The sequence below is a fragment of the Cinclus cinclus genome, chromosome 19, assembly GCF_963662255.1.
Source record: "Cinclus cinclus chromosome 19, bCinCin1.1, whole genome shotgun sequence".
Classification (NCBI taxonomy): Eukaryota; Metazoa; Chordata; class Aves; order Passeriformes; family Cinclidae; genus Cinclus; species Cinclus cinclus.
This window is the reverse complement of record NC_085064.1, coordinates 4,265,623-4,292,055: the sequence shown is the minus strand read 5'-3', so window position 1 is coordinate 4,292,055 and position 26,433 is coordinate 4,265,623. Positions and strand designations below refer to the sequence as shown.

Below are 26,433 nucleotides of genomic sequence, written 5' to 3'. Positions count from 1 at the left end.
CTGCCAACAAAATGAACTCTGAAAGCCTTGTCTGAGACTCCCTTCTTTTCCAAACAAGATGCTGCTTATTATCCAGTCTGGTGTCACCATTAAAGAGGAGTGCAGGGGGAAGATGTGGGAGGGTGCAGACATCCCTGCTAATATGGATTTTTTCCCCCCACGTGCACTGTGTAACAGCACACACAGATTTCACTGTGCAACAGCACAAACTCCCAGTCCAAGGGTCCTTCCAGTGGAAGGTGGGATGCCTTACCATGCCACTCCACACATCTCCCACAGATAAAGAGAAAACAGCACTCCCCAGGGCTGTCAGTTTAAAATCGTTCAGAAGCAGGGGAAAAAAAAAAAAAAAGATGAAGGGGAAAACCACTGACAGAACTACAGTCTAGACTTAAAATACTTCCAATTAGAAAGCTTTATTACCATTTTGAAGGAGACACATACCCCACACAGTCTGTTACACAGCCCCAGGAGGTTTACTCACATGAGTAAAGCCTATTTACACAGATGCAGGCTGGAAAGTGTTAGCCTTGGCTATCTGATACATCTCCTGCAGCTCCTCAAGGAACTTCTGAGCAACATTTGGCCTCTGTCCCTTGCTCAGGCTTCTGTGACTCTGATCACATAACAAAGCTGACCCTCTAACTGCCCAGGTAACACATTTATTGCATTTCTTTTGGAAAACCTCGTAACATAGAGGGCTGCACCCATGGCCTTGATCCAGCAGGAACTGGAACAACTCCCTGCAAGTACTGGATCCCTCTCCAAGCAGATTTTGGCCCCTTCCACACAACGAGCATGGTTTTCTCACATAAATCCATCCTCTGTAAAGCTCATTTTAGGAATCAGCCAGGCTTTTTATGTTGTAATGTGTCATAACTCCTATCAAGGGGAAATATGAAACAGATGTCATCAGAGTTGGTAGACAAGGGAGGAGAGGAAACACAGCCTCATATCAAAGTACACGACATTACCCTGCTGGATTAGCATCCAGCACAGCTCCTCTGCCAGAGCTCCCAGTTCAGCTGCACAAGGGGAGTGGTGTCAGTCAGCAGCAAGGTGAGGGCAGGGCAGGGCAGGGCAGAGGGGCACCAGGAATCCTCAGTGCTGTGCCACAGGGTCAGAATCCACCTATGGGCAACCAAAAATCTCTGGCAGCCAGCTGGAGACGGTGGGGAAAACTTGGTGCAGCCTCTGAGGTCTCTGAGGACAAAGGTCCCCCTGACTCCCATTGAGTGAAACCAAGGAGTTCCTAAGCACAGCTCTGTCCTCTCTCCTTTGTTCCACCTCCCAGGAGAGACATATGTGGGAAAAGGTCCAGTCCTGTCAGCTTTTATAGATGATAAAACTGTGAACACAAATGTTAAAAGGGACAAAAAACTCTGTGTGTCAGAATCTTGCCTCTTCCTCACTGTACTTGACATCATTTATCTAATCTAGTGCAGCTTCCAGATACATTAGAGAGATTAAATTCCAACAAATTAATAATGATGATGACACCTTCACTGTGTACCCAGTCAAATGAGAATTTGCTGCCTTTGGATGGTGATGAAATGTATTCCAGCCCTAGCAGCTGGAATATAATGCTGTTTTCCTACAGCCATCTGGCATTCCAGAGGAGCATTCCAGCCACTTCTGCCTTCTGACTATTCAGACAGTGACACCTCAGAGCCTGGAGGTCACCAGGGCATCCTGATGCTTCCCCTGGCCAATGGAGGGAGGACAGGGAAGAGCAGGGCTGGCAGAGGTGTTATTTCCCCCCTGATCATGAGAGGACATTTTTGGAAAAACGTGTCCCAACCACATCAAAAGTGAAGGATTTGTGACCTACACAACAGCATTTGACTAATCTTGAGCTGCATTTGTTCCAGATGGCAACCAACCCACTTAATCCAAGTTATTAACAACTGGCAGTGCTCAGTGCTGTCCTCACAAGAATTAATTGGTGGTGTTTTTCCTGTTTTCTTGGTAAAACCACACTGACTTCAAACACCTGTAAGGGAAAAATTTTGAGTGTTGCTGTAAGAGAAACAGGTGCTGTGTACTTGAATCTTGGAATCCTGTGCTAGGGAATAAGGAATGCTCCTGCTAAGGACAGTCCCTTTCCAGGATGTCTCCACTGCTCTGCCAGCTGCCTTCACATCTCCAGAGAGCCAAAGCTCTGCCTGTGAGCCAGGTCCTGTCATTTAATCACAGCTGCTACAGGAGGCTGGCCTAGATGGATCCAGATGTTGGCTGTTCTAGACCTGAGCTATTTACTTAGGTCAGATTCTCATCTTTGGCATTTCCCACTTCTTGGAGTTGCTCTTGATTGACACTGGTGGAGTGGAGCCCAAAGCCAAGCTCTTTTTATAGAATTCTAGTCTGTGAAATTAGATTATACAGTGAAATCAAATTCATACCTTGTTTTTATTTAAGGATGTAAAGACAGCACAACAGGATATCTGAGACAGGACCCTGATCCCTACCTGGCTTTTAAAAACAGAGACTACTGACTTGCTTGTGGCTATACCAAGGCCAGGTCAAGCTTTGTAACAAAGTTAGGACGCTTGAATTAAAACAAAAATACTCCACCAGCCAATACTGGGCCACTTTTAATGCAGCTTTTAAACTTTTGAGTTGAAACTGCAACTTTAAAAATAGTAAGCTATTAATCTTTCCCTTATTTTCTTGACTCCTATAGATCTTCTCCGTCGCAGGCAGGTACCAGCTGCCATACTCCCATTCTTCATGCTCTACACTCTGCAAAAAAAAAGAGGCCCCTGCTGGCCAATTCTTGTTTAAAATTGTGCATAATTGATAGTGGCAAATCTACCCCAGCTGTGTCTAAAACCTCTCCAGGGGCAAGAAAAACACTCTCTGTGACTGTCATTAACTACTAAATTAGCAAGTGCTCCTGGCAGTTTACAACGTACCACATCAGTCTGCTTAACAAAAGAAAAAAAAAAAAGTGAAGATCAGATGCCTGTGTAATGTCAAAGTTACAGCAAACTTTGCTGGCAGAACTCTGACAGACCCTCAGCTAAATCAGAGCAAAAAGAACAGGAAGGAGAGAGTGAAAGAAAGGGAGAGGAAGAGACATGAAGTTAACTCCTTTTCCAAGCAGACAAATAGAAAACATCAAATTCAAGGCTACAAATAATTGCGCCTTTCATGAGGCACAGAACATCTTACTCCATATGGAGATATCAGCAGTGCTCCTGATGCTGTGGCACAATTCCCCATGGAAAACAACTCTCCTGGAAGACTCTGTTCTGGCAATGCAATGGCTACAAGTTTTGTAATTGAAATATAAAGCTGAGAAAGAGCTGAGGTTGAAGTGTAAGGATGCAGTAGGTCCTGGAAGGTCACCACAGGTACAATCCTTTTGTGATCCCTGGCACAAACACAAGCTCCTCCCTTTGTTTCACAAAGCAGCCAAAGCAGGTGGGGAAGGAAATCACAGAGTTCTCACAAAAGCATGGAAAGGCCTTGGGGGCATCTTGGACTGAACTGGCAGAGGGACAAAACCATCTCTAAAAACTGTCCTGAATTTGGGTAAACTCTAAGACTCTCATTGTTAAAACTGACCATATTACTAGCTTTTAAAAGTTTCAAAAATTGCACAAAACCGTACAAACTTCTGGATTTTACAAGCACGAGGAGCGGGATGGCAGCTTTGGTCAGGGTACAAAAATTATCAGCATTGCAAAAAGGTCTTTTCCTTGGGCAGCACCACTGAGTGATCACAACAATATGACAAATCAAGTTAGTGGTCCAACCTGACAGGTACGAGGAGGCTCAGATTTAAATCCAAGTATCTAATTCCAGATAAAACGCTGACCGTTTTGTCTTTGTTGACTTTCCAGCCAGAGATACTGACTTGGGTCAATCAATTCCCCATAAGAACATCCCCTTCCCTATGGCATAAAGACTCCTTGAACCTGGAACCTTGGCTAAGCCTCTTCTCAAGCACCATGGCCCAGACACTGGATGCCAAGCACATTCTATTTCCACAATTACATTCTGCATCTCCAGTCCCCCTCCTAAAAATTAAAACTGGTTACACAGATCCCATCTACCTTCTCCCAAGGCTTGTTCAGGGTTCAGTGCAGCTCTCACCAGGTGTTTTGTCCATGGCTAACCAGACTACAAAGGCTCTGCTGAGGCTGCACCCCTGACTCGACATGAATCACAGTTTATTCCCTACCCTAAATACTCCTCCTGCATGCCTCTGCAAGGGATAAAATGATCCTTATCTCTTATTTATGGAAGGAGATGTTGGGAGGTTCCATTCACTGATTTCTTTCAAACTCTGGGATACCTTCTGATGGAAGATGCTTGATTCTATTTTGGGAAGTAATTTCACCCTCTAGGTTTCATCCAGAAGGGAAAATACACTGCATAAACACTAAAACACAGGTTAATCAGCACAAGTGTTTTGCTCATTGAGCTCTTACAATGATTCATGGCATGACAAGCTATTTCCAGACCCTGGATCTTTTCAAATGGATGCATTTCTGTCAAATAACTACAAAAGGCAGCTAAGTGGGGCACTACTCCCAGGACGTGGCCGCTGGCCAGGGGAGTGAGATGAACAACATCCTTCGTGGCTGCAGATGTTCCTTCCCCTCGCCAGCAGTGCAGAGTTATGACTCTGTGAGATGTTTTCCACCCCCCAGCTGGATGAGCTGGGCACCACCAGCCCAGACAGCTGAGGTGACAGGGTCCCTCCTGTGTCCCACCCCACCAGCCTGGTGGGTCCCAGCAGGTGCCACACCAGCTCACACAGGGGGAACAGGCACTGGTGCCTGTCTGACAGAACAATGGGCTGGGTCTGGAGCTGGGATAAAGCAAAGCAGCTCCAGGGATTCACAGCAGCAAGGAACCCCAGGCCTTTGGGCAGCCAGAGCCCTTCCATGGTCTGCAGGACTTGGGACTGTGCAAACATTACAGGGCACAGTGAAAGGCACAGAGACAGCAAATGTGTTGGTAGGAGGGGCTTTGATGCATTTTTAAAGCTTCTTTTGAGGAGGCAACATTAACTCTTCCTGTGTGTAATAAGTCCTTGGATGCATTAATACCTGCATTCAAAACTGCTTTACATTTCTCCCCTCATTTCTATTCTTTGCCTCCTCCTTACTCTCAGCTGTTATTCCAGCATCTTTGCATTCCCCCTGGAGTTCATTCCAGCGGTGCTTTATGAATCACAGAATAAGATGGCAGCCAGCAGTGCTTTAGAGAAGTGTGCCTGGCACGATTTCTGCCCTGCACAAGGTTAATCAAACCCCTTCTCAGGCAATCCACAGCTTCTGCAGCCCCAGAGGCCTGAGGTCAGGAACCTGAACCCTCTCCCCCAAATGCAGGCATGTTTCCTCAGATCCCTGCAATCCTGCCCTGCAATAATTAGATTCTGCAAAGCAAATCTGGAGTGGAGCAACAACTCCAGGGTTAAGCACCAGCAAACTCATCTCAGGACTGAAGCCTTTGCTATCTGTCTGCAGCTTGGCACCAGCACCTCCTGCTCCTAAAAAGGAAACCTATCCTTTTCTTCCTTATTAAATAAACAGAATCAAATTTAGAGTAAATGATGCTTACCCCCCACTCCCAACATTTAAACAGTAACTTTTGTTGTTACTAAGATATTTGGTATGTAAAAATAAATAAAAGAACTGATGCTGAAAAAGAGTATGATTTGGGGGCAAGGGGAGGGAATAAAAGAATGGATTATGATGTGTCATTTTATATATGTGTCAAAGGAAACCAATTTCATAATAGGGAATAAAAATTCCCTTTTTAAATACTGTCAAATAAATCCTCAAATGTAATAGGGTTCACTTCTGGGGAAAGGAAAACTAAATCTGATTAAATATTAATGTGGCGTAGTATTAATTAAGAGAGAAAAAAGTCCATCAAGAGAACCCCAATATGTTTACTGTGTCCCCAGGAAGCTGGAAAATTTCACAATCAAGTGTGTAAATGTTCTAAAAAAGGGTCCTGAATATTTTATGAATATTTGTCATAAAACAGAAATAATAACCACTGTGCAGAGCTATTAGAATTAATATTTATGCTGCCCGCCATGAAATATTCATGGGGACAGAGAAAGGGGGGCCCGTAAGACAAGAATTAATTTACATTGGGCTTGGTTTACCCGCTGGCTTGATGTTTAAAGACGGCTTGACAAGGCTCCATATGAATCCGTCAGTCACTTGCAGCGGTAGGTGGGGTGAAGGCAGGAGGAGGAGGGGGGGAGAGCGGGTCCAGGCTGCTGACAGCTCACAGATTGAGTTTCTGACAGCCCTTAAAAAATCTAAACGGCCCCCCACCTTTTTTTCCTTCTTCCATTGCCCAAGGCGCTCTGTACTGCCACCGTTCATCCGATCTCCCCTTCCATCTGCTGAAATTAAGGAATTAATGAGCGCTATACACTTTACAGCAGGCCCCAGGAATGTTTACTGGTGATTAAATTATAATGCAGCCGAGCTGTATAATTCATGAACCAATTAAAGGAAGTGTTAGTTGATTTGATGGGATGAGGACGTACAAAAAGCATTTAACTAATAGGGAACCGTGGGCTGCCGGGCGCTTTGGCTTTCTCGGATTACGCGGCTAATTGCTCTGCTTTATAGGGCTGTCACAGATAGCCATACATATTTCATTGTTCTCAAATACTTCAATTGTTTGCTTTCGTGTTGCTGCTGTAATATGTAGAAGCCCAGCCAAACTTCAGTGTAGTTAAAGCACTACTCTGCAAAAGCGGGTTGCTCTGGGAGGAGGGAGGGACGAGAAGGGCACCAGGAGAAGGCTGGCTGAAAAGGAGTAACTTAAAGCCTCAGAGTTAAATGTCACTCAGCAATTACATGATTAAAAGGTGCAACATATGATAGTCTTTTGTTTTACAACTTTTTGGACACTAATATTCTATGCTGACTTCACCGTGGAGAAAATATTGCTGCGCTGAGCTGCTTTTTGTTTTTCTAATACTGAGGAGCGAACGAGGAAGGTGGAGAGGAAAGTGTACTAAAAAAATCCAGCAAGGAAGAGCTAGATTGCTGTGGTTATCAAGAACAATACATCGTGTTTAAACTAAGGTGGTTTGATATTCTAAAACACACGAGAGATGAAGGAGGTTGATTTCCCATCCGGGAGAACACTCGGTGTCTAATCCAGAGAGCTGCGGAGTTGTGCGAGCTGCTCATCCAAACAACTCCAGTTTGTTGCACAAGGAATGGAGGAATCTGCCATTCCTGCTGTTCCACAAAGCACTCCCCCCCAGCTGACAGGCCACAGGGTTTGATGAAACAGATTCTCTGGATTTGAAGTGGCCTATCAGTCAAGTTACTCCTCAGACAAAACAGGCACATTCTTCCAGCAGTGAAATCCCCAGCCCAGTCCAGAGGTATTGCTGAAGAAATAAGGTACCATCAGATAAACATCTCACACAGGCACTATTTTGTGTTAGACCCTGGGATCTATTGAGTAAGCAACATGCTGGGTGAATATTGGATTTCTTTAGCTCAGTGATGAAGGCTGCAGACCTCCATGTGTCCATGAGCCCATGGAGTGTCCTCCAAGGTGTTTTGCCATCCACCTGAAGGGCTCTGTGGTAAATCCTGACCTGTCTAATTTGAAGCTTTCCATTCCAAAGTGCTGTACAAAGAACAGCTCAGCACCTTCCAAGGTAAATTATTATGTAAAGTTTATAATCTGGTTCATCCCTTTCCTTGCACCTGCTCCCTCCAGGATTTGGGTTTGGAGAGCAATCCCTATGGAGAGCCCTCCACCAGAAATCAGGATGTCTTTGCAAGCCAGTGCAGGTGTTCAGCAGGGAGGGAAGAGACCTACTTTCAATAGTGAATAGTTACTTTTTTTCTAAAAAGCACAGCAAACCTAAGTGGCCCCAGAAAGAAGAAGCTGCACACCCCATTTCTCAGGGCAGCACTCAGATTAGCAGACTTGGGGAAGTCTGCGTGGAAAAAAAATTGGGATACTAAAGAAAAAAGGATTTCTCACAGCTTGACACCAATGTTAAAAAGCATTCAAATAAAACAATATTTAAAACAATTCCCTTTATTTAGAACTACCATATATTGATAGTTTGTCCCCAGTTTCTGGGTTAAGTGATGGAAAAACTTTGGCTTAGTTTAACAGGTAGGCTCTGAAATAAGGGATAATGACACCAGTCACACAGCAGGAAAAACTTGTCATCAACCCACTGGGAGGCTGAGTAAAATGGAAATTGGATTGCCTGCTCTAGAAAATAGAAAAGTTAAATTGTCTGGGAGATAAAGTTGATCCTAAACTCACCTAAGTAGGCTGTGAAATCTGACTTTCCAGGTAATCACAGGGATGGTTCTACACACTACATGTCATCTTGGGGGGCTTTGAACTACCCATTGTAGGATGAAATATATCTGCAAATTGGTAAAATCCATTAGATTACATTTCTGACCATCCAGCACCTGGGACAGCAACAAAGAGCGTTGGTTAACGGCAAAGAAAGTGTTTGTGGAGACAAAGTGAGCTCAGACTCTGTCCCAGGAACAGTGAGCAGCACTGTGGGCATTACATGGGAGAAAAGCAGAGGTGAGAGCAGGCTCAGGAATTGCTCTGTGCCAATGATTGCTAACAGGAAATATCTGAACTTGGCAATGTCAAGGAATCAGAGGCACTGCAGAAAGTATTTTCTTTGTGTCTTTTGAAGTGCCCTGGATACAATCAATCAAAAAGGAAAAAAAACCTCCTATATTTTGGTTCAATGTGGAAAGAGCTATTTGCATTTCAATATGTTCAACTTATCCTGCCAATAAAAACATGGAATCATGAAGAAGAGATCAGGCCACTGGAGTGAAAAACAAGAGATGACATCCTGCAGACCTTTCAGATAAAACAACTTTTTGTTTGTAACATTTCTGTTGACATCCCAGTATTTCTGAATGATTGGGTTTTCAAATGAGATCAGTCAGCATGCAAATAAGGAAACAGGATCAAGACATCTCCCATATCTGATTGGATAGAGAAATTATCAAAAGACCCTTTTTTCATATCAAATTTCCATCACAAAAGGTCAAACTTTCAACTCCCATTACTTTTGCTAACTGCATTTCACTCTGCCTGCCAGCTCATTGCTGTTGCTGTTTTCAGAGGAAAAACAGAGAAGTAACAAACAATTCCATCTTCTCCTACATCTGTCAGACAGGATGGACAAACATTTTTTAATCTTATTCAATTCTCTTCTATAGCCCTAAAAATCCTTGCAGCCAAAACATCCTTTCTAACCTGATTAGCTATTCCTAGGTTGCTTTTATTTTTCTTACAGGTTCTCTTCTTATTTCCTAGCCCACAGACTGACAGCACCAGCTGTGTTGCCAGAATGTTTTGTCCTACAATTTGGCCATTTAAAACACTTTTTGATGTATGCTTTCCTAAAATATATGTCCCTGTGTTGTCTGGCTGGACTGCTGCCTAAATACACAAGTAATAGATGTTCCAGAAATGGCCCAAGACTCAAAACACTCAGCTCACACAAACTCGGAGGAGCAGCTAAGCACCCCGAGGTGCCATCCACTGCTTTTCAGGTTTAAAGCTGAATTTTGAACAGCAGGGATAGCAAGTGGGGCAAGCACAAGAAAAATGAATTCATTAGTAAATTGGCAGGACTAGATGTATTCGTTGCTGCTGGTCCCATAAAAATTCTCCCTCAACATTATTATCATTGCAACATATATAACCCATCAGATCAGTACCTAGAGGTTTCTGTTATTCTGATTTTCTCTGTTGTTCTTATTACTCAACAACTAAATGCTTCACAAAGCCATTTCCTACAGAAATATTTATGTTCCCAAATGTTTATTGGCCCCTCTATCATGATCAAGCTTTTATGAGCACTCTATACAGAACTCTGAATTAAATACATAATTCCTGCTCTATCTGATCTGTGCTTGTCTATTTTACACAGCCAGGCACTGTGATGAACCACAGAACACCTTGCAGAAAATCTAATTTATATGGTAAAGATATTTCTATCCACACTGACTGTGTGGGCTGGTGATTACAGGAAGCTAATGAGGACAAGGAGGATGGAGGGTTTAAATCCCATTAAAGGCTTTTATTCATTGTGCTGGTTGTTCTGAACAATCTCCTCCAATGATTTCTATATAACCACAGGCTCTGAACCATCACAGGCAGGAAGAAGATGGAGGAAATGTCACAGAAATGTTTCTGACTTGCTCCACATCACACAGGTGACCACAACAGCTCAGCTACATGGAATAATCCACCCTCAATCCCCTGGAATCTGCTCTTCCTGGCAGCTCTCAGCCAGGACCACTGAACAGATCAGGAGCTGTTTCCCCAGATTACTTCCTTCATCTCCGATTTTTCATTTTTCTTCTCTTCTCCTGTGCTGATTTGTCAAAGTCTCTATGCAGCAACTAACCTGAAATTCTGACCTCTCTACCAACATCAGTTCAATGTTCTCAGCTCCTTGCTGCCCAACAAACACTAGATGCAGAATACAGGGAAACTTTTTACATATAAATTCTTGGGAATGGCTGGAGCTGTGCCAGGGGAGGTTTAGGTGGGAATTAGGAAAAGGTTCTGCCCTGGAGGGTGGTGGGGCACTGACCAGGCTCCCCAGGGAACGGGAATGGCTCCAGAGCTCCAGGAGCATTTGGACAACAAGGGACACGTGGGATTGTTGGGGTGTCTGTGCAGGGTCAGGAGCTGGGCTCCCTGATCCTTGTGGGTCCCTTCCAGCTCAGGGTATTTTATGACTCTATGAAAGTAGCAGTGAATACATTTTATCTAGAAGTCTTTGCTCTTCACAAGTCTATTACTATTGACACACCCATCATGAGGCCACTTAAATGGATAAAAAGTCATTATCTGAAAGGTTAAAATCTGTAGTGTTCTCTTTTATCCTGAGACATGTCTGGTCAAAGGTATTTTGAGGATGAACTGAGGATTTCAGTCACTAGGTAAGGTCTGGAGCTCATGGGATTTAATAATAGGCTCTTCAGAGTAGATGAAGAAAATATAAAAGATCTGCTGACTGGAAACTATATTTGACATTCAGCTACATTCACAACTGAGGTGTGGGATTCTAATAATGAGTAACTGCATAGGAAGTTATTCACTCTTAGATTGATTGCACAGGCAACTTTTAAACAGAGTGATTTTTCCTCCAAAAGATACTCTAGTTCAAACAAGACTGTCTGAATCTGTTGTGAATTACAATGTGTTTGGAATTAATCAGACAGAATCTGACATTTAACAAAAAAGAAAAAGATGGATTTTTCTTCTCAGAACTGTTTTAAATGAAGACTCCTGTTCCTTAAAAGGCCAAACCACTATGCATGACTGTTTGTACCCAGAAATCAGCTGAAGGAAAGGGCACTCACCTCCACTTGCAGCTTGCACATACCAGGAAAATGTGAAAAGCTGAATGTTTATATTGTCTTCCCACTAATATAACACAGAATCCTGCCTAACACCATAATGAAAAACACCTTTTACAAATCAAATCCTCTGGTTCTTCTGAGGGCGAAGCTTCCAGGTTACCCAACAATTAAGAATTTTCCAAATGCACAGTTCAGAAAACCACACAAACCCAGCAGCACAGACTTTGTGCACCTTGTAAGAATGAGGAATATTCACAAATATCAGCCCTTTGCAGAATGTTTTTTAAATGCAGGGAGGAAACCAGAACAGGTTTTTGTGTTGACTTCCAGGAAAGAGCTTACAGTGCCATTACCATAAATCACCCCAGAACATCCACAGTGATAGAGCACCTTTCATTAAAAAAAACACTGCAGCTTCCTTCAGAAGCACTGCCACTTGCCATTTCTTTGAGGTAATCAGATAGCTGTTAATTAATAAACCTGTCAGGTGAATTGTCCTGCTCTGGTCATCATTATCCATTCTGTAACAGAATCCTGCTCTCATCACTGCTATCCACCCCATAGCTTCCAGCTCAATTAACTTAATGCTATGCAAATGAGAGGCTCTCCTCATCATTAGCTTATAGCCCACAAATGTTAATAACATAATTGGGCCTTCAACAGGGTAATTAGACACGATTTCTTCCATTAGTCTTACAAGGCTAATTATTGTTGATAGAAGAGAGGGGACGAGTCCCAGTGCTGCATGCAAAGAGGGGCATCTGGTTAAAGCAAATATAGACAAAACATCAGCAAGGTAAAACAACAGTTGAGACCCAGAGCAGGGTCAGGTAGGGGAGGGATGAAGGAAGAAACCATCAGGAGAAACTTAGGAACCACGGGAGAAATTCTCTACAAGGGAAGAACTAAACCCAAATATCCAGCCTGATGCTGGAGGTCTCCTGCCCTTAGCAGTGAAACAAAGTGATGCTTAATAAATCCAAGGAAGCTCCTCTCAAGCTTTTGCAGGCAGGGCAGTTGGGAAGCTGTGCTGATCAAAATTCCAGGGTTTGAGATGCAAATGTGCAGCCACAGAGAAGACATTAAGAACTGAACTCATTCCTCCATTTCCCAGGTCATTATGTCCAATCATTTCTCCTGCCACCATTGGGTTGGCTAGGTTTGATCACACAAAACATCAACACTGAGCAACACCTACTTGCTGTAAGAACCAGGGGAAATGGTCTCAAGTTGAGCCAAAGGAAGTTTAGATGGTAGGAAAAAAATTCTTCATGGAAGAGGTGGTCAGGCATTGGAACAGTGGTGGAGTCACCATCCCTGGATGTGTTCAAAAATGTGTGGATGTGGCACTTGAGGATGTGGTTTAGTGCTGAACACCATGGTGGTGCTGGGTGGAAGATTAGACTTGATTTTAAAGATATTTTCCAACCTTCAGGATTCTGGGATTTGATTTACAAAACTGGAATACACTGAATTCTTTAATAATCACAAAGTAAAATGCATGTCAGTAATTTATTCATGGAAAGTTAATAAAAACCTGGATTTAGTGTAATGGACCGGCAGAAATATTTCTAACAGAAAAAAATGGCAGGAGGTTTCCAAATTTAAATTATGTTTTGGCTGGTAGGATGAAAGCTAAGGATTTATTCCTGTGCCAGTTAAACCTGTGCATCCATGGAGGTTAGAAATGTACAACGGAGCTCTGTGAGAAAGCTGGACTTTTAAAAGGAGAAAGAAAACTTTACAAAAACATGGCAAGTTTTCTATACCCACCACCACTTAGCTTTGACAGTTCAGTGTCTTGCTGCAAAGTGTTTAAAAAAAAAAGTCAAACTGAAGAGTGCACAGGACTCAAGACATTGAGAAAACATATTATTTCTTTATTTTGTATCTGTTTAACTTTGGGGCACATTCATGGCCAATAGGAATCCTTTGATTTCACTGCAAGTATGTGAGGAAGAACCTTTTCTATAGAATTGTCCTGAAAAATCAGCTTAAATTATGTTCACAGAAGTAGTAGTTTTTACTAGAAGGTTAAATGAAACCATTACTCTTTTAACCTACTGTACCTTGACCTTTGGTCAGTCTCTCAACAGAACAGGATTGTTCACTCAGTGAATATCAGTGGGATATTAATCAGCATTCATGTCAAAAGAATGATAGGCCACCATTTTTTAAGAATTATTTTTATCAAAGCATGGCAGTGTCTCACTGAGCTAAGAGATACAGAACCTGTTGGGAAAGGGTAATGTTTAAAAGCCTCTGTGGAACAGATAATAATATTTCACAAATGGTATTTCAAAGGACAGCATTCTGTAATGTGGAAGTTTACAAACATAATGGATTTAGGGACAGAAAATATGATCATTGCAAAGCATAAAAGCCCTGGGTCACCTCTTGCACCTGAGCAAAGGAGACCAATTGAAGTGATAGTGATTAATACATTTATGTGACTGCAGGTGATCCAAGCCCATAGAATTGGATCCAGTGCATCTGTCAGACACCAGGGATCATTCCTACATCTTTCCTGCAGAATAAGCTATGGCAGGATTCAGTTCCCCTCTCTTAAATTGCCCTGCACTTAGTAAATTTACTCACTAGAAAATTCCGAGCAAATATCTTGTTCCAAGACAAACAGCAGTAAATCCACTGATGTTTTAATGAAGATTACACTTTCTAATCCTCCTGGTAATGACAAAGCAGCCTCCATTCAATATGCAATATTACTTGTCAGTTTTAATCACCAAAACTGTATTGTATTTGCTACAGACTGATGCACTTGTCTTCCCAGGTCTTCAGCCTGGAGAGTCCAAGCAGAAGCAGCACAATGTCTGTTCTGCTGAGGGTTTTCTGCATGGGCCAGTTTTACCACACGAGCTCTGAGTAAAGCTTTATTCTGGGATTAGTCCCAGATCCAATGAGATCACTAGATCAGAGCACAGCTGGCACAATCCTGTCCATGATTTTACCCCAGAAATTCTGAATTCCAGTGATTGTGGAGTTCATAAACTCAGTTTTAACCTGTACAAGATGTCAGGGTGGCCTTACTGCATTCATTCAGAAGAAAGTTCAGCCAAATTCAGCTACCACACTACTGAAGGAATCAGCAAGGTATTGACATAATGGGAGATGCTGAACAACACTGACCAGCCCTCCTTTCCCCTCATGCTTCCTCAGCCACTAAAGGTCTTCATTCACACTTCTCACACGTGCAAAACTCTCCTCAATTTTTTCTACGTGTGTCCTCTTACCAAGGCAAAGTAAATGCTTTGGTTAATCAAATTAAAATGCTGCCATATCTTTATATTTATATCTTTATATTTAACGATTTCCTCACTCATTTCTCAAAAGTTTTTCTGGTTCTAGGCAGATCTCAAAACCAGTATCTTCATTACAAAAATGCTAAAAAACCAGCCTTGCATGTATATGGTTTTTATTTTTGTTTAAACTACTGAATTAATTACGGTGAAATTTTGAAAATTACCGTGAGGAAGTAGTCAGAATTGACAAAGCACATAATATTTTACCCTGTGAGACCAATCAGCATTGCACACCACGAAGTGCACTGATGGTGCATGACTGCAGCCACAGCTTTTCCTACGTACCCATCTCAGCAGAACTGTTGGTTCAGAGGGACTCTGGGCCAGAGAGGCTCGAGAAGAGCTGCAGGAGGACCTTGGGCAAAGCCACAGCATCTCCAGCACCTCCAGCCCTGCTGGATCCCAGCCCCGAGTCAGCCAGGGACAGTGAGATGAACAGAGAGCAAACGGAGAGAACCTGAAGGAGAGTTCAGTGAACCTCCAAACTGTGTGAATAAAAACTTCAGCAGAGAGAGGGCAGAGGGGAAAAGCACAGGGTTAGACCTGGCTACTCTGTAAATGATAACACTTTGATTTCCTTGGCTGTTTCACTTCATTCCTTAAACCAAAGTCGTGTTTTAGGTCAATGCCCTGAGCAACCTGTGCTGATTTGTATCACAAAGTTGTCATTGGACTGAGACACGACTGGCTTGCTTTGTCTTGTCTAATGTTTGCTACCAGTGCCAAAGACATCAAAATTATCCCAGACTCTGCTGCTTTTACAGAATTTTCCCTCTCCGGTTTGGTGCTGCGTTCAGAAAGGCAGCCCTGATTTTGGTGGCAACTTCCATGAGAAACAGTTCCAACATAAGGGCAACCAGGATAGAAAGTCTTCAGGATAGAAAATCTTCAGTTCTCCTAATGTTTCATCATTTGTGAGAGATAGTTACTGCAGGAAAATCTCCCTCCTTTCAGCAGTAAAAGGAATGAAAGGGTTGTGCATGTAGTGTTGAGTCCTTAAAGATAACAATAAAAATAAAAGTACTGACTTAGAAGTAGAAGCTTTTCTTCTTTTTCTTCCTGGAGACTTTGGAAGCTTGCTGAGATCAGAGCACTCCTTAATTGCTGTATCCAGGATTTCACCACACAAACTCCAGCCATCAAAAGGAGCTTGCATGAGATGAGGTAACTTCTAAAAATAATCCCTGCCTCCCACAACTGAAGCCAAATATGCCTCCTATTCTTGTTGGAGCAGAATCAGCTTGTGACAGCAAATGCAGCATCCTACAGAAAGCCCATAGAAAGATTTAAAAACTGCAGTTGATGTTTTGTTATTGTTGGCTCAAGATGCATATTAATGCTTCTCCCCAGGAGAGAAAGGCTCTTATGGGACCAATATAGGTCAGGCAGAATGTGCAGCAGAAGTGACATAATCTTTTTATTGTAATCATCTAATTTTCTATCTATTGGATTATTTAAGAGCAAGAGCTTCTATTCAGATTAGTGTTAGGAGGGAAGAGAGAGCACAGTCTGAGCAGGAGGAGGAGAATGGAGAATAAAGATTCCCCACCAGTGTCTAAACCTCAGAAATCTGAACAAGGAGCTGCTTCCATTGGGCTTGTGTGGACAAAAGGATGAGGGTGAGATGTTGCACTACATGTAACCCCTGGGAGTGCTGAACAGAGCCCTCCTGCCAGAGGGACACCGAGGGAATGGGAGATTCCCAGATATATTTTGCTCATTACTCCGTTCTTTGCTCTGGAGACAGGCCAGGAAACAAAGGTAAATGACTTAATTACGGTCTTGTTAATGAGCAGGATAAAATCCCAACCACTTGCATCAAGAGATAAGACAATCACTGAGTTAGTCCTGTAGTGTGGAAAATGCTACAGGAGTAGGAACTGGATTAAACCACTGAGTGAAGCAGACAAGGCTCAGGTGAGAGGAAGATTTGCTCGTTTGGCCCAGTAAACACTGGGATTTTGGTTGGGGTACAGAAGCTGTGTCTCTGCTGGGGTGGGGCACACAGATCAGGATTCCTTATCTGAACTACAATTCCCAGCAGGTTTCTATTCCATAAGCACATCCCAGAGTTCTGCAAGATCCGGCTCCTTTTGGTTTTTACCAAAAGCCTGTTTGTTTTGGTGATGGAGGAGGAAGAGCCCAGCTGAGATGGGAGCACTGAAATGCAAAGGGAAAACAAAACTCAAACCAATTAATGTTAGTGAAGACAAGAGTCACTAAAGCAACAGCCACAGAATGGCTGGAAGAGGGAGCTGAGAAAAAAATGAGAATGATTGAAACAGAGAGTTGTGCTGCCTATTATTTTTCACTATTTTACAAATTAATCCAAATCCTACATAGTTCACTTGGACTTTTCCTACAGCTTCTCTGTCTCTCTCTGGTGCAGGCAAATTTTATTGCACTGATTTAGTCCCTTGATTACCACATCATTTTTCTGATTTTTTTTTTTTTTGGCCTGAAAATGAGGAGAAAATAAGATATAACTACAACATTTCTTCTTTGCTACTCATCAGATTTTTGTATGCCATCAACTAAAATCACATCTATTATACATATACAATATCCATCATTTAAATTAGGTCAAAGTTTTTAAAATGCTCTGTAAGATTTTTCCACGTCAGAATAATTCAATCACTACCATGTTTCCTTGATGTAACTATTTTGGGATTTAGCTTGTTCCTTGATAGGGATTTAATTAAATAATTTACAAGTAATTTCCAAATAAGTGGTTGTTACAAAAGGCAGCAAAGAAATGAAAAGGCAAAAAGGAACCTGAAGGCAGCTGATCTTTAACAAAAATATTTCTGATATAAAAATGAATCTGAGGAATATATATTCAGTGATAAGTATTCCAGTCCATGTCTGGTAAACTCTCAGATAATGGCAGCATGGTGGGGTCACTGGGGTTCTATTAGCTCAATTAATGAGGAGTAAGATAAGGCTAACACCCAGCTCTTCAAACGGCTCAAAAATAGAGCTGATAGTAATGGAGTTATTAACCTTCACCAGCCATTGAATTTTGCTGCTGATTCAAACTCCATTTCCTAGTTCAGGCCTCCATTAATAGGCTGTTTATTATCCCTAATCCACATTGGGATCAGCTGCAGAAATATGAAAGCCCCATGTAAAGACCAAGTAGTTCAAAAGGAAAAAAAAAAATAATCTTTTTTTTCCCCCATTCTGATTTCTCCCTTCTCAACATATTCACAAGTTCTTCCTTAGAAATTAGGAACTTCATTATCCTAAACTGTTTGAATACATGTTCTCAGCAGCACGGTGAGAAAGAAGCTTTAAATATATTATGTAAAAAGATGACATAATTGGGAACACAGCCACATCATTTTGAAGACCAAATAAAACCCTGCTGGAAAGCTTGCACTGGAGAAGCTGTTGCTGTTTATTTTCCCTACTAGGAAAGAAACAACTTTAATTTTGGAAAAATGAGTATTAGAAATATATTAGAGATTTATTGTTAGGTCAATCCTTTGGCTCAGAGCCCTTCCCTGCCCAACTTTTTCTGTTCAGTTATATTATTTGTAATGTAATTAATCAACACTGAAAAGTAAAATAACTGACCGTGGATTCAGATCAGAAGGACAAAACCAAGGAAATAATGGAGCAGGGGAAGTGGCAATCCCAGGACAGGCAGCAGCAGAGCCTTTGGCACTGATGGAAGGGCTTGAGGAGAGCTCCAACACAAACCTGGCTCCAACTTTAACACAGAAATCTTGAGTTAAAGGGTCTCACTAGATTCTCTGCTGAGTTGGAACTCACTCAACTGAGATTTTTGACACTTTGCAAATTGTTGGTGTATTTTCAGTGAAAGAGACAATGTTTAGTTACCACAGTAATTCTTCCAAATTTTATCCCAGTAACATCTCATAGAATATCAGCAATTATGAGTGATGGAGTTAGGGTCAAAATAAAAATGTTTATTATATCCACCTCCAGTACACAGTACTGCCCACAAATGCCCACCTCTACCTCCGACAGGAAAAAGAAAAAATAAAGAAAAAAAAAGCTGGAATGCCCCGTGAGGGGAGAGAACAGGATGATCAAAAGAATGAAATGATTTCTAGAGAAAAAAAAAGGATAAACAGATCAAGGTTCTTTGTCTGGGAAAGAGGTGACTGAAGGGCAAATATAAGGGGTTAGAAAATCAGGAGAGTTGGGAGACATGACCAGGGAATGTCTGTAACTGTTTCTCAAGAGAAGAAATGCAAAAAAAATTCTGAAGTATTTTGATATGACACCCAGGAAAATGTGAAACTCCTTTCCACATGGTTTGGTGGCCTAAAGTACAGTGTTGAAAAAGAAACTATAAAATCAAGGGAAAGGGGTGATTAGAAATTTCCCAGAGGATCCTCTGGCTCAGGGAATCCTTAAATTTCTGACTGTCTTAAATTGGCATGAGCCCAGCAGAGGAATGGTCAGGAATCAGCTGAAGGTGACAACCCAAGATTCATAACACGACCCTGCTGCTGCTGAATCTCATTTTAACTCTAAGTCTGAGAGAGAACAAAAAAGATAAAAAAAGACTTTGGTGGATATGACATCGAGTTTTCAGTAGAACCATCCATGGCTACCCTATACATTTCTTTTTGTCGCTTAAGCACTAATTAAAAAAGCTAAAATACCCATTTACACTCATTTAGGTGAGGAACTGAAGTCAGACCTTTGTGCCAGGGGCTGGGAGCTTCAGAAGCCACCCTGTGACTGTGGATTCCCACTCAGGTCGGGCACTAAGTGGTTAATGTTGCCTTTTAGTCCCAGTTGAGAGGCCATTAACAGACTGGCTCCTTCTTTGCCCTAAAGGCTGCCCCAGTTCGATGCCAGGAGGCTCCAGCCCACTTAGGCAGGAGCTGCTTCACAGGGGGAGCACGGAGAGCAGCTCTGACTCTGGTTCTCTGGGAGACAGGGTTTGCAGCTGTTTTCTGTGCCAGGAGCAAACTCTACTGCAAATCCTAATTTAAAGAAATCCCCTACTTTTTCAGTGAAAATTGAATTATTTTCCTTTTTTGTTCCAGAGCAGTTCTTTGGATGTGGTAGCTGATGCTGTATGAGGTGGTTTTTTTATTATTACATTTTAACAAACTTTATAGCCCATTTTGTTTCTTTTCAAATAACTTTATTTTCCTTCTTTTCTACCATCAATTACCAGGTTTGTTTTTCTTTCTATAAGATGGAGGAGTCAGGAGACTGATCCTGCTCAATGCTGTATAATTTAGTACTATGTGTGGTAGCTTTATGAGGTGGGAGTCAGATAAAACATAGTATTTGAACACTAACCATTTATTAGCTCTAAGGAATAGATTTGTGACTTGACAAGCAGACAATAACTCTGTGTTCTGATCAGCCAAAGAGGTCTACTCTGAGTTCAAAAACCAGGGTAACATTCTCCTTCACAAATAATTTTGTTTACTGATGTGACTAGATTTTAATAATAAACTTGATATATATGTAAATTTATTTTAATCTAATTTCATCAACAGAGCCCTCCTAAAAATGAGACTTTGTAGATTGTTCTGTGTCTGATTTATAGATTTCTGCATCCTATTCCCAGATTGATTTCAAGGCTATAATTCTATCAGGTTTTTCTCCTGATGTCAAAAACACCACCTCTGCAGATAGTGTTTTATAACTAGCATCACAACTGAAACTGAATTACTGCCCTGCTGTCCTATGCTGCAATGTGTCCTTTTGTTTATAATCACCCTCCCTCCCTTACATCCCTACCACTTCAGCTTCATGGAAAATATCAGCTCTGAGATCAATCAGGGAGCTCCATGTCTAATTCTGTCCCTCACTTCAACCCCTGTATAAAACAGGGACCAAATTCTAAACCCAGATGTGAATGTGCAGAGCTCTTTAGAGCAAAGGGAAGCTGAGCAAATGGATCAGTGCTGAATTTTCACACATCCAATTCTATAATGAGTTGCTCTTCCTCCCTTGATGAGGTCTCAATCCTGTGAAGGAGCATAAGGGGCACACTCGAGTATTCACACTGATCTCTGGGACTCAGAGCTGTTCAGGGATTCAGCACCCTCCTTCTAAATGCACAAGAAGAATAATCTGTGGGAAATCATGTTTGACTGAGACCAGCACAAGGTTTGAGGCTCTTTCTCCATTTTTTCATGCAATGGATTCCTGTTTAGGATGCACATTATCTTACTTTGGATAAATACAGTTACTGCTTTTTCCACACATTTCCCTTTCCAAACCTCGATGGATGACTGGCAGCTCCCTCCCCCTGCACTCTCCTCCACTCTCTCTCCAACTCAACCTCAACCTTTTCCATGCCTCTGCTATCCCTGAACAGGAGGGAATCCAAGGCAAACACACGGGACACACAGGAAGAGTAACTTTGCTAAATCAAACACTGATGTGGGTAATGAACCTCTCCTACCACTACTTTTTAGATAAAAACATCTTCCTTGGAAGCAGAAAGATCACAAATTTCCAGTGTTTGCCTTTGGAATGGCCACTGTGCCAGCCAGTGGGATGGACAGAGCCAGGAAGGGCTGGGAAAGGAAAGGAAAAGCCTCTCAGCTTTGATGAGTGCACCAGCACTTTAAATCCTCACCACCTTTGGACCAGCTGTGAAAAGTAACTCTATTTTATTTGCTTGGCACTCGTAACAGTTCTCTTTGGATGCTGATGTCTCTCTCATATTACATTTCTGAACAATTCATTATAACTCAAATAAAATGTAATTCTCATGTTGTTTTTAATTATTTCACAAAACCCAAAAGTCTCATAATGAGCTCCTTGCAATACCAATATATTTCCATGGTATTATGTCAATGCTGAAGAAAGAAGATGTAGATCCCCCCCTCCTGCTGCAAGTAAAACACATCTCATATAATCCAAACTTTAATCCATTTCTTATGGTTTGGTTTTAGAGGCAACTCAAACAAATAACCAGAACAACAAACCTCTTCTCTCTCCCACAGTTTGGCCATCTGGAGCATTTGTCAGGCCAGGGCTCTATTTCCTACTCTCCAGGAGCAGGACCCCTTTCCTCGCTAAGGAAGCAAAAACTAAGATGCAGTAACATGAAGGATGTCAATAAAGATCTGTATCATTCCACTGACAGATTTTTCATATCTACAATACTGTGATGGCTGGATTCCTCCCTTACCTGTTGGGATTAATCTGTGCTTTCTGCAGCTGCTCTCCCTGCTTGACATCCCTGGGGAAGCCAGAGAGCACCCAGCCATTGGTCAGGCAGTCCAGGGCACTCAGGCGTTCTGTCAGCAGCTTCAGGACAAGGTTGTCTGGCACTGCAAAGGAGGAAAAAGGTGACATTTATTCTGTGTGCTGAGTCTGCAGTGAAGGGAGATGCTCACAGGTCCTTCTAGAACCAAACAGTTATTCCCATGTATTGGCATTGGGCATCCTTGGCTTCTGTATATTTACTGTGGTGGAACCCCCAAAGTCACAAGGACCAAAGCAAAGCATTTGGTAAAATGTGGTGCCCACATCATTTTACAATGTATTTTTTCCTCTCAGCCACACTAGACTGGTGCCACAGTGAGGTGTGTGACACAATCTTATCAAAACGCAAAAAACAATGACTTGAGCTGTGGAAAAGAAATCCTAAGACAGGAAAGGCATTTCTGAGAATTCTGGATTGAACTCAGCAGGTGATAATGCTTCTGCCACAACAGTCTACGTGTGCTACTGCTCCAATTTACCTAAAGGCTTGAAGATTTTATAATTGAAAATAATTTTTTAAATTAATTTCAACAACCCTAACTACTGCACTGATGAACCCCTAATTTTAGAGTTAAAAGCTCTTTTTCGTCTATTATTATTTTTCTTTAGGGCAAGAGAGAACATTAACAAGATACTGATTGGGATTGCAACTACTATGGAGCTTTTAAAATTCTATTTAGTGGTAAGGAAGTATCCTGCACATTTTCACTAGACTCTTTAAAGAAAATACTTCAATTAAGATACTTAAACTTTGGGTTTTATTTTTCTTTTTTGGGAGGAAGGGGTGTATTCAGAATTAAATTATTAAGTTCAATGAGAGTGACTATAGATTTTCCAATGAGTGTTGTCGTGTCTCGGGCTCAGTGTCAAATAACCCCAAAGAAAGGAGAGCAAAATCACGTGGAGCTGCTTCCCAAAGCAGCAGCCAAAGCAATTCCCCAGCAGCAAGGAGAGCCCCTTCCCTTTATCTGTCTGATACACTGGAAACTCTACTGGAAACAAGAGAGAAATTGTTACATAAATCCCCTTCGTGGCAGGTTGATGTTTTGATGCTCACCCTGCCATCACATCTGCATACAAAAATACAACAACAAGTGCTTGTAGGAGAGTGTATGTGTCAGATTTCCAGCACTGCACTTCCCTTCAGGACAAGCTGACAGCAATCTGCCTGGATTTTAGCAGAGTGAATTATTAGCAGTTCTACCCCAGGAACATTGCAGGTTTTAAACTGCAATAATAGGATCCATTTGCTCCTGGAATTTAACATTACACCTCTATCATGAAATTCGTGGCTTCTCCTTTAAATAATCAAATTACTGAGTTTACAGAACTGCACTCAGGATTCAATGTACCAGCAAAAAGAGAGGAAAACTGCAGGGAATTAATTAGGAAATAGATTAGTGTATTAATTGAGGATATCCACTTCGCATTATAAAAGAACAACTTAAAGAGAGTAATATTCTCCATCTGCTGAAAGGAGGGAAAAAAAAGGAATGGAATAAACCCACACACTTGACAAAGAGCAAAATGAGAATGCAAAAACAATGTTAAAAATGGGATTCATAAAATTAATTGTAACAATAGCACAGCAGCAGGAAGGAATTTTATCAGGTGGATGCTCCTTCCCTATCCAAGACCTGAGCTGCAGGCAGGCATGGGAGGGACAACAGGAGAATTTCAGTGCTCTTTCCAGGGCAGATCTCTCCCCACCCTCCAGCTTTTACAAGAATTAATACAGACCAAACACATGCTAGCAGGAATAATGAAAAACAAACAAATCCACCATCTCTTTCCCAAAAATGCATTCCATACAAAGACCAGTAGAATTTTCTCATAGTCCCAAATTTCTGGCTGCAGCACTAAACTTTCTTCATGTGTGTTATTTTATGTCAGTTCCTACTGGAATCATTGACGTGGATTTACAGAGATGCCTAGTGACATGATTTTATTTTTTAATTTCACAATGCTCAAAACAGTTTTGCAAGGAATAAAACCTACAAAGCCATGAGTGAAACTGCAGTAGGATTCTGGCAGAGTTGCCATCCCTGTCAGATGAACAAGGGGATCAGGGCAGAGGCTGGAAGGGCCAGGAATGGCACAGAAAGATGGATATCCTGTGCTGTTGAGCTTCCAGCAGATCCTGGGAGATTCCCCAGTTCCAGATTGCTTCCATCCTTCATATCAGAAGGAAAAACACTGCAGCCTACGAGGAAATTAAAAAGCAACTGTAATGGGAACCTGGGGCATCTCCTGGGTCTGAGCACTTCCCACAGGCTCTCTGTGAACCCTGATGATCAAAATCCTCCACTGTGGTCACTACTTTGGAACAAAACTGAAGGAATCACACGAGGGGGGAAAAAAAACAATGAGATGTAGAGACAATTAATTGTTTATCTAATGACATGCCAGGTTTGGGGTGTTCTGAGGGATGCTGGGGACACCTGACACCTCTCTCCCTTCAGCCAGGAGTGACTGCAAGACGTCAGCAACACCCATGTACACATATACATCACTGAATAATATAGTTGCTTACATATTTTCTGTGCCTCCCTCTAAAGCTTGATGGTGTGAAATAAAACATAAACAAGTCAGACAGCAAGCTCTGCTCTTCTCTTGATTAGCAAACATACCTATCACTTCAACACAATGGGGGAACAGAGCTTGTTGGCTGCTCGGTGGCATTACAAAGTACATCAGCTGCCCTTGAACAGGAACAGTCACACTTAAAACAGCTGCATTAAAACTGTAAAACATCTTCCACAGACCAGAGGGAAAGAAAAAAAAAAAGAGAGAGAGAGAGAGAGAAAAATCAGTATTATTCTTATTTTGTAGAACAGACAGAGTAGGTAATGAAGAACTCTGCAGTACAGAATTCCTTTTCAGTCATGTGGAACTGTCTCTGGAATGTAAGGCAAATTAATAACCTGTAATTGGAAGGGCACACAGCCTGTGAGGAACTAGCCAGAGGTCTCCTGGCCTTAAGCACACAACCCAATGGGCATATAGCAAAGTAAAATATAGAGGTTTCCTGATGAGGCAGTCAATCTACATGTTTTAAGGAGATTATGAATCACAAGAGCTTTGAATAATCAATTCCTTTTCAACATAAGCTTGTGTGAGTTTCCAACTCTGAAAGTTGAGGGGATGAGACTCGAGGGAGATTTCACTTTATCAATGGAGCAGTCCAAAGGTAAGCTTCTTGTAAAAATTACAGTGTGCTGCTGCAAAGAGATACCAGACTAGGTAAGGTGGGAGCACGTCTCTATCAGGGAGAGAAATCAAGGCACAGGAGTCAAATTCACCAATCAGAAGTAAAGCTGCAGAGCCACTGAGCTGCAGTGATTCCTGAGAGCATCAGACACAGCTGTGGACCAGGATCACAGATCCCAGGCATGGAACAGCAGCACAGTGAGGCCACAACCAGCTCCAGCTGGAAATGTAATTGGTCTGTGCCTACACCAACCCCACTCCCGTGTCTCCTTTATCTCTCAGCCTGTTTCACCACGTTAATGATCAAGACTATGCCTCTGAGTTGGCAGCTGTGGATCTAAGAAGTGATTTAATCACTTCAGGGGTTTGATCAGGCAGGGGACAAGGCTTACAGTGCTGCTGCTTGTGCTGGAACTGCTGCATGGACACCCAGAGATTTTCCACCTCCAGGGCTGTGAATCAGCACCTTCCAGCAGAATATTCAAAAAATAAATTTACTTCTCAGAGTTTCAAAGGTTTCACAGGTATCAGTACTTCTCATGAGAAGTACATCCTCATGGAGCTCACAGGAGTGTGGCCTATTAGCTCTTCCCCAATCCATGGATCTGCAGGACTAACAGGAACCAGGATCAGGCAATCAGTTACAAAATCACACCATCTGCTCCAGAAAAAAGTAAATGAACATTAAAGGCACAGTCTGAAAGGGAAAAACACCACTTGAGAGATTACAGGGCACTATTCTCCAATAACTTCAATGCTATCAGTACTTCAAGCTATACAATTATCACATTTAACTTGATACTTCCTCCATATATTTCCCTTTAAAACAGACCTTTGAAGGGTATCAACTCACTTCTCCCAACATATATAATCTTGAATCTAAGTACAGCATAAATGCATTTACAGATACAAATTCTGTCAGAGCTTTATGCTCTAAAAGATCCTTTCGACATTACTGTCCACCTATGTTTTATCCTGCCTGTAGATATATTTGTTTAGCAATGTCTGAAGACTTTCACAGCTAATTCAGATGCCTGAGGCTTGATCCCAGTAGCTGAGAGTCAACATCTTGTCCTGAGTAGAAGCTACTGCCAAAGGCTACTTTTCCTGAATTGTCCAGGAAAGCCCAAATTTAGCAAAGCATGAGATTTCCTTATTTTATTGCTCTAGAAACTCTGGATGATTCACAATGAGTAATTGGCTTTTTCTACTCTGTTTTCTTGCCCACGTTGAAGTCCTCAGAGATGGTATCGATTGAAATTGTATAAATTGGTTTTTAATGTGTTTGAGAATGATTT

At 41.9% G+C, this 26,433-nt stretch overlaps 1 protein-coding gene across 1 annotated transcript in view; it reads right to left on the bottom strand.

Moving 5' to 3' along the window:
- AK8 (adenylate kinase 8) overlaps positions 1-26,433 on the bottom strand; it is a 72,133-nt gene that overhangs the window by 4,258 nt on the left and 41,442 nt on the right. The window contains exon 11 of the mRNA XM_062505422.1: positions 21,849-21,990. Within this exon, the coding sequence (XP_062361406.1) occupies positions 21,849-21,990 (142 nt within the window). The remainder of the gene's footprint in view (positions 1-21,848; positions 21,991-26,433) is intronic.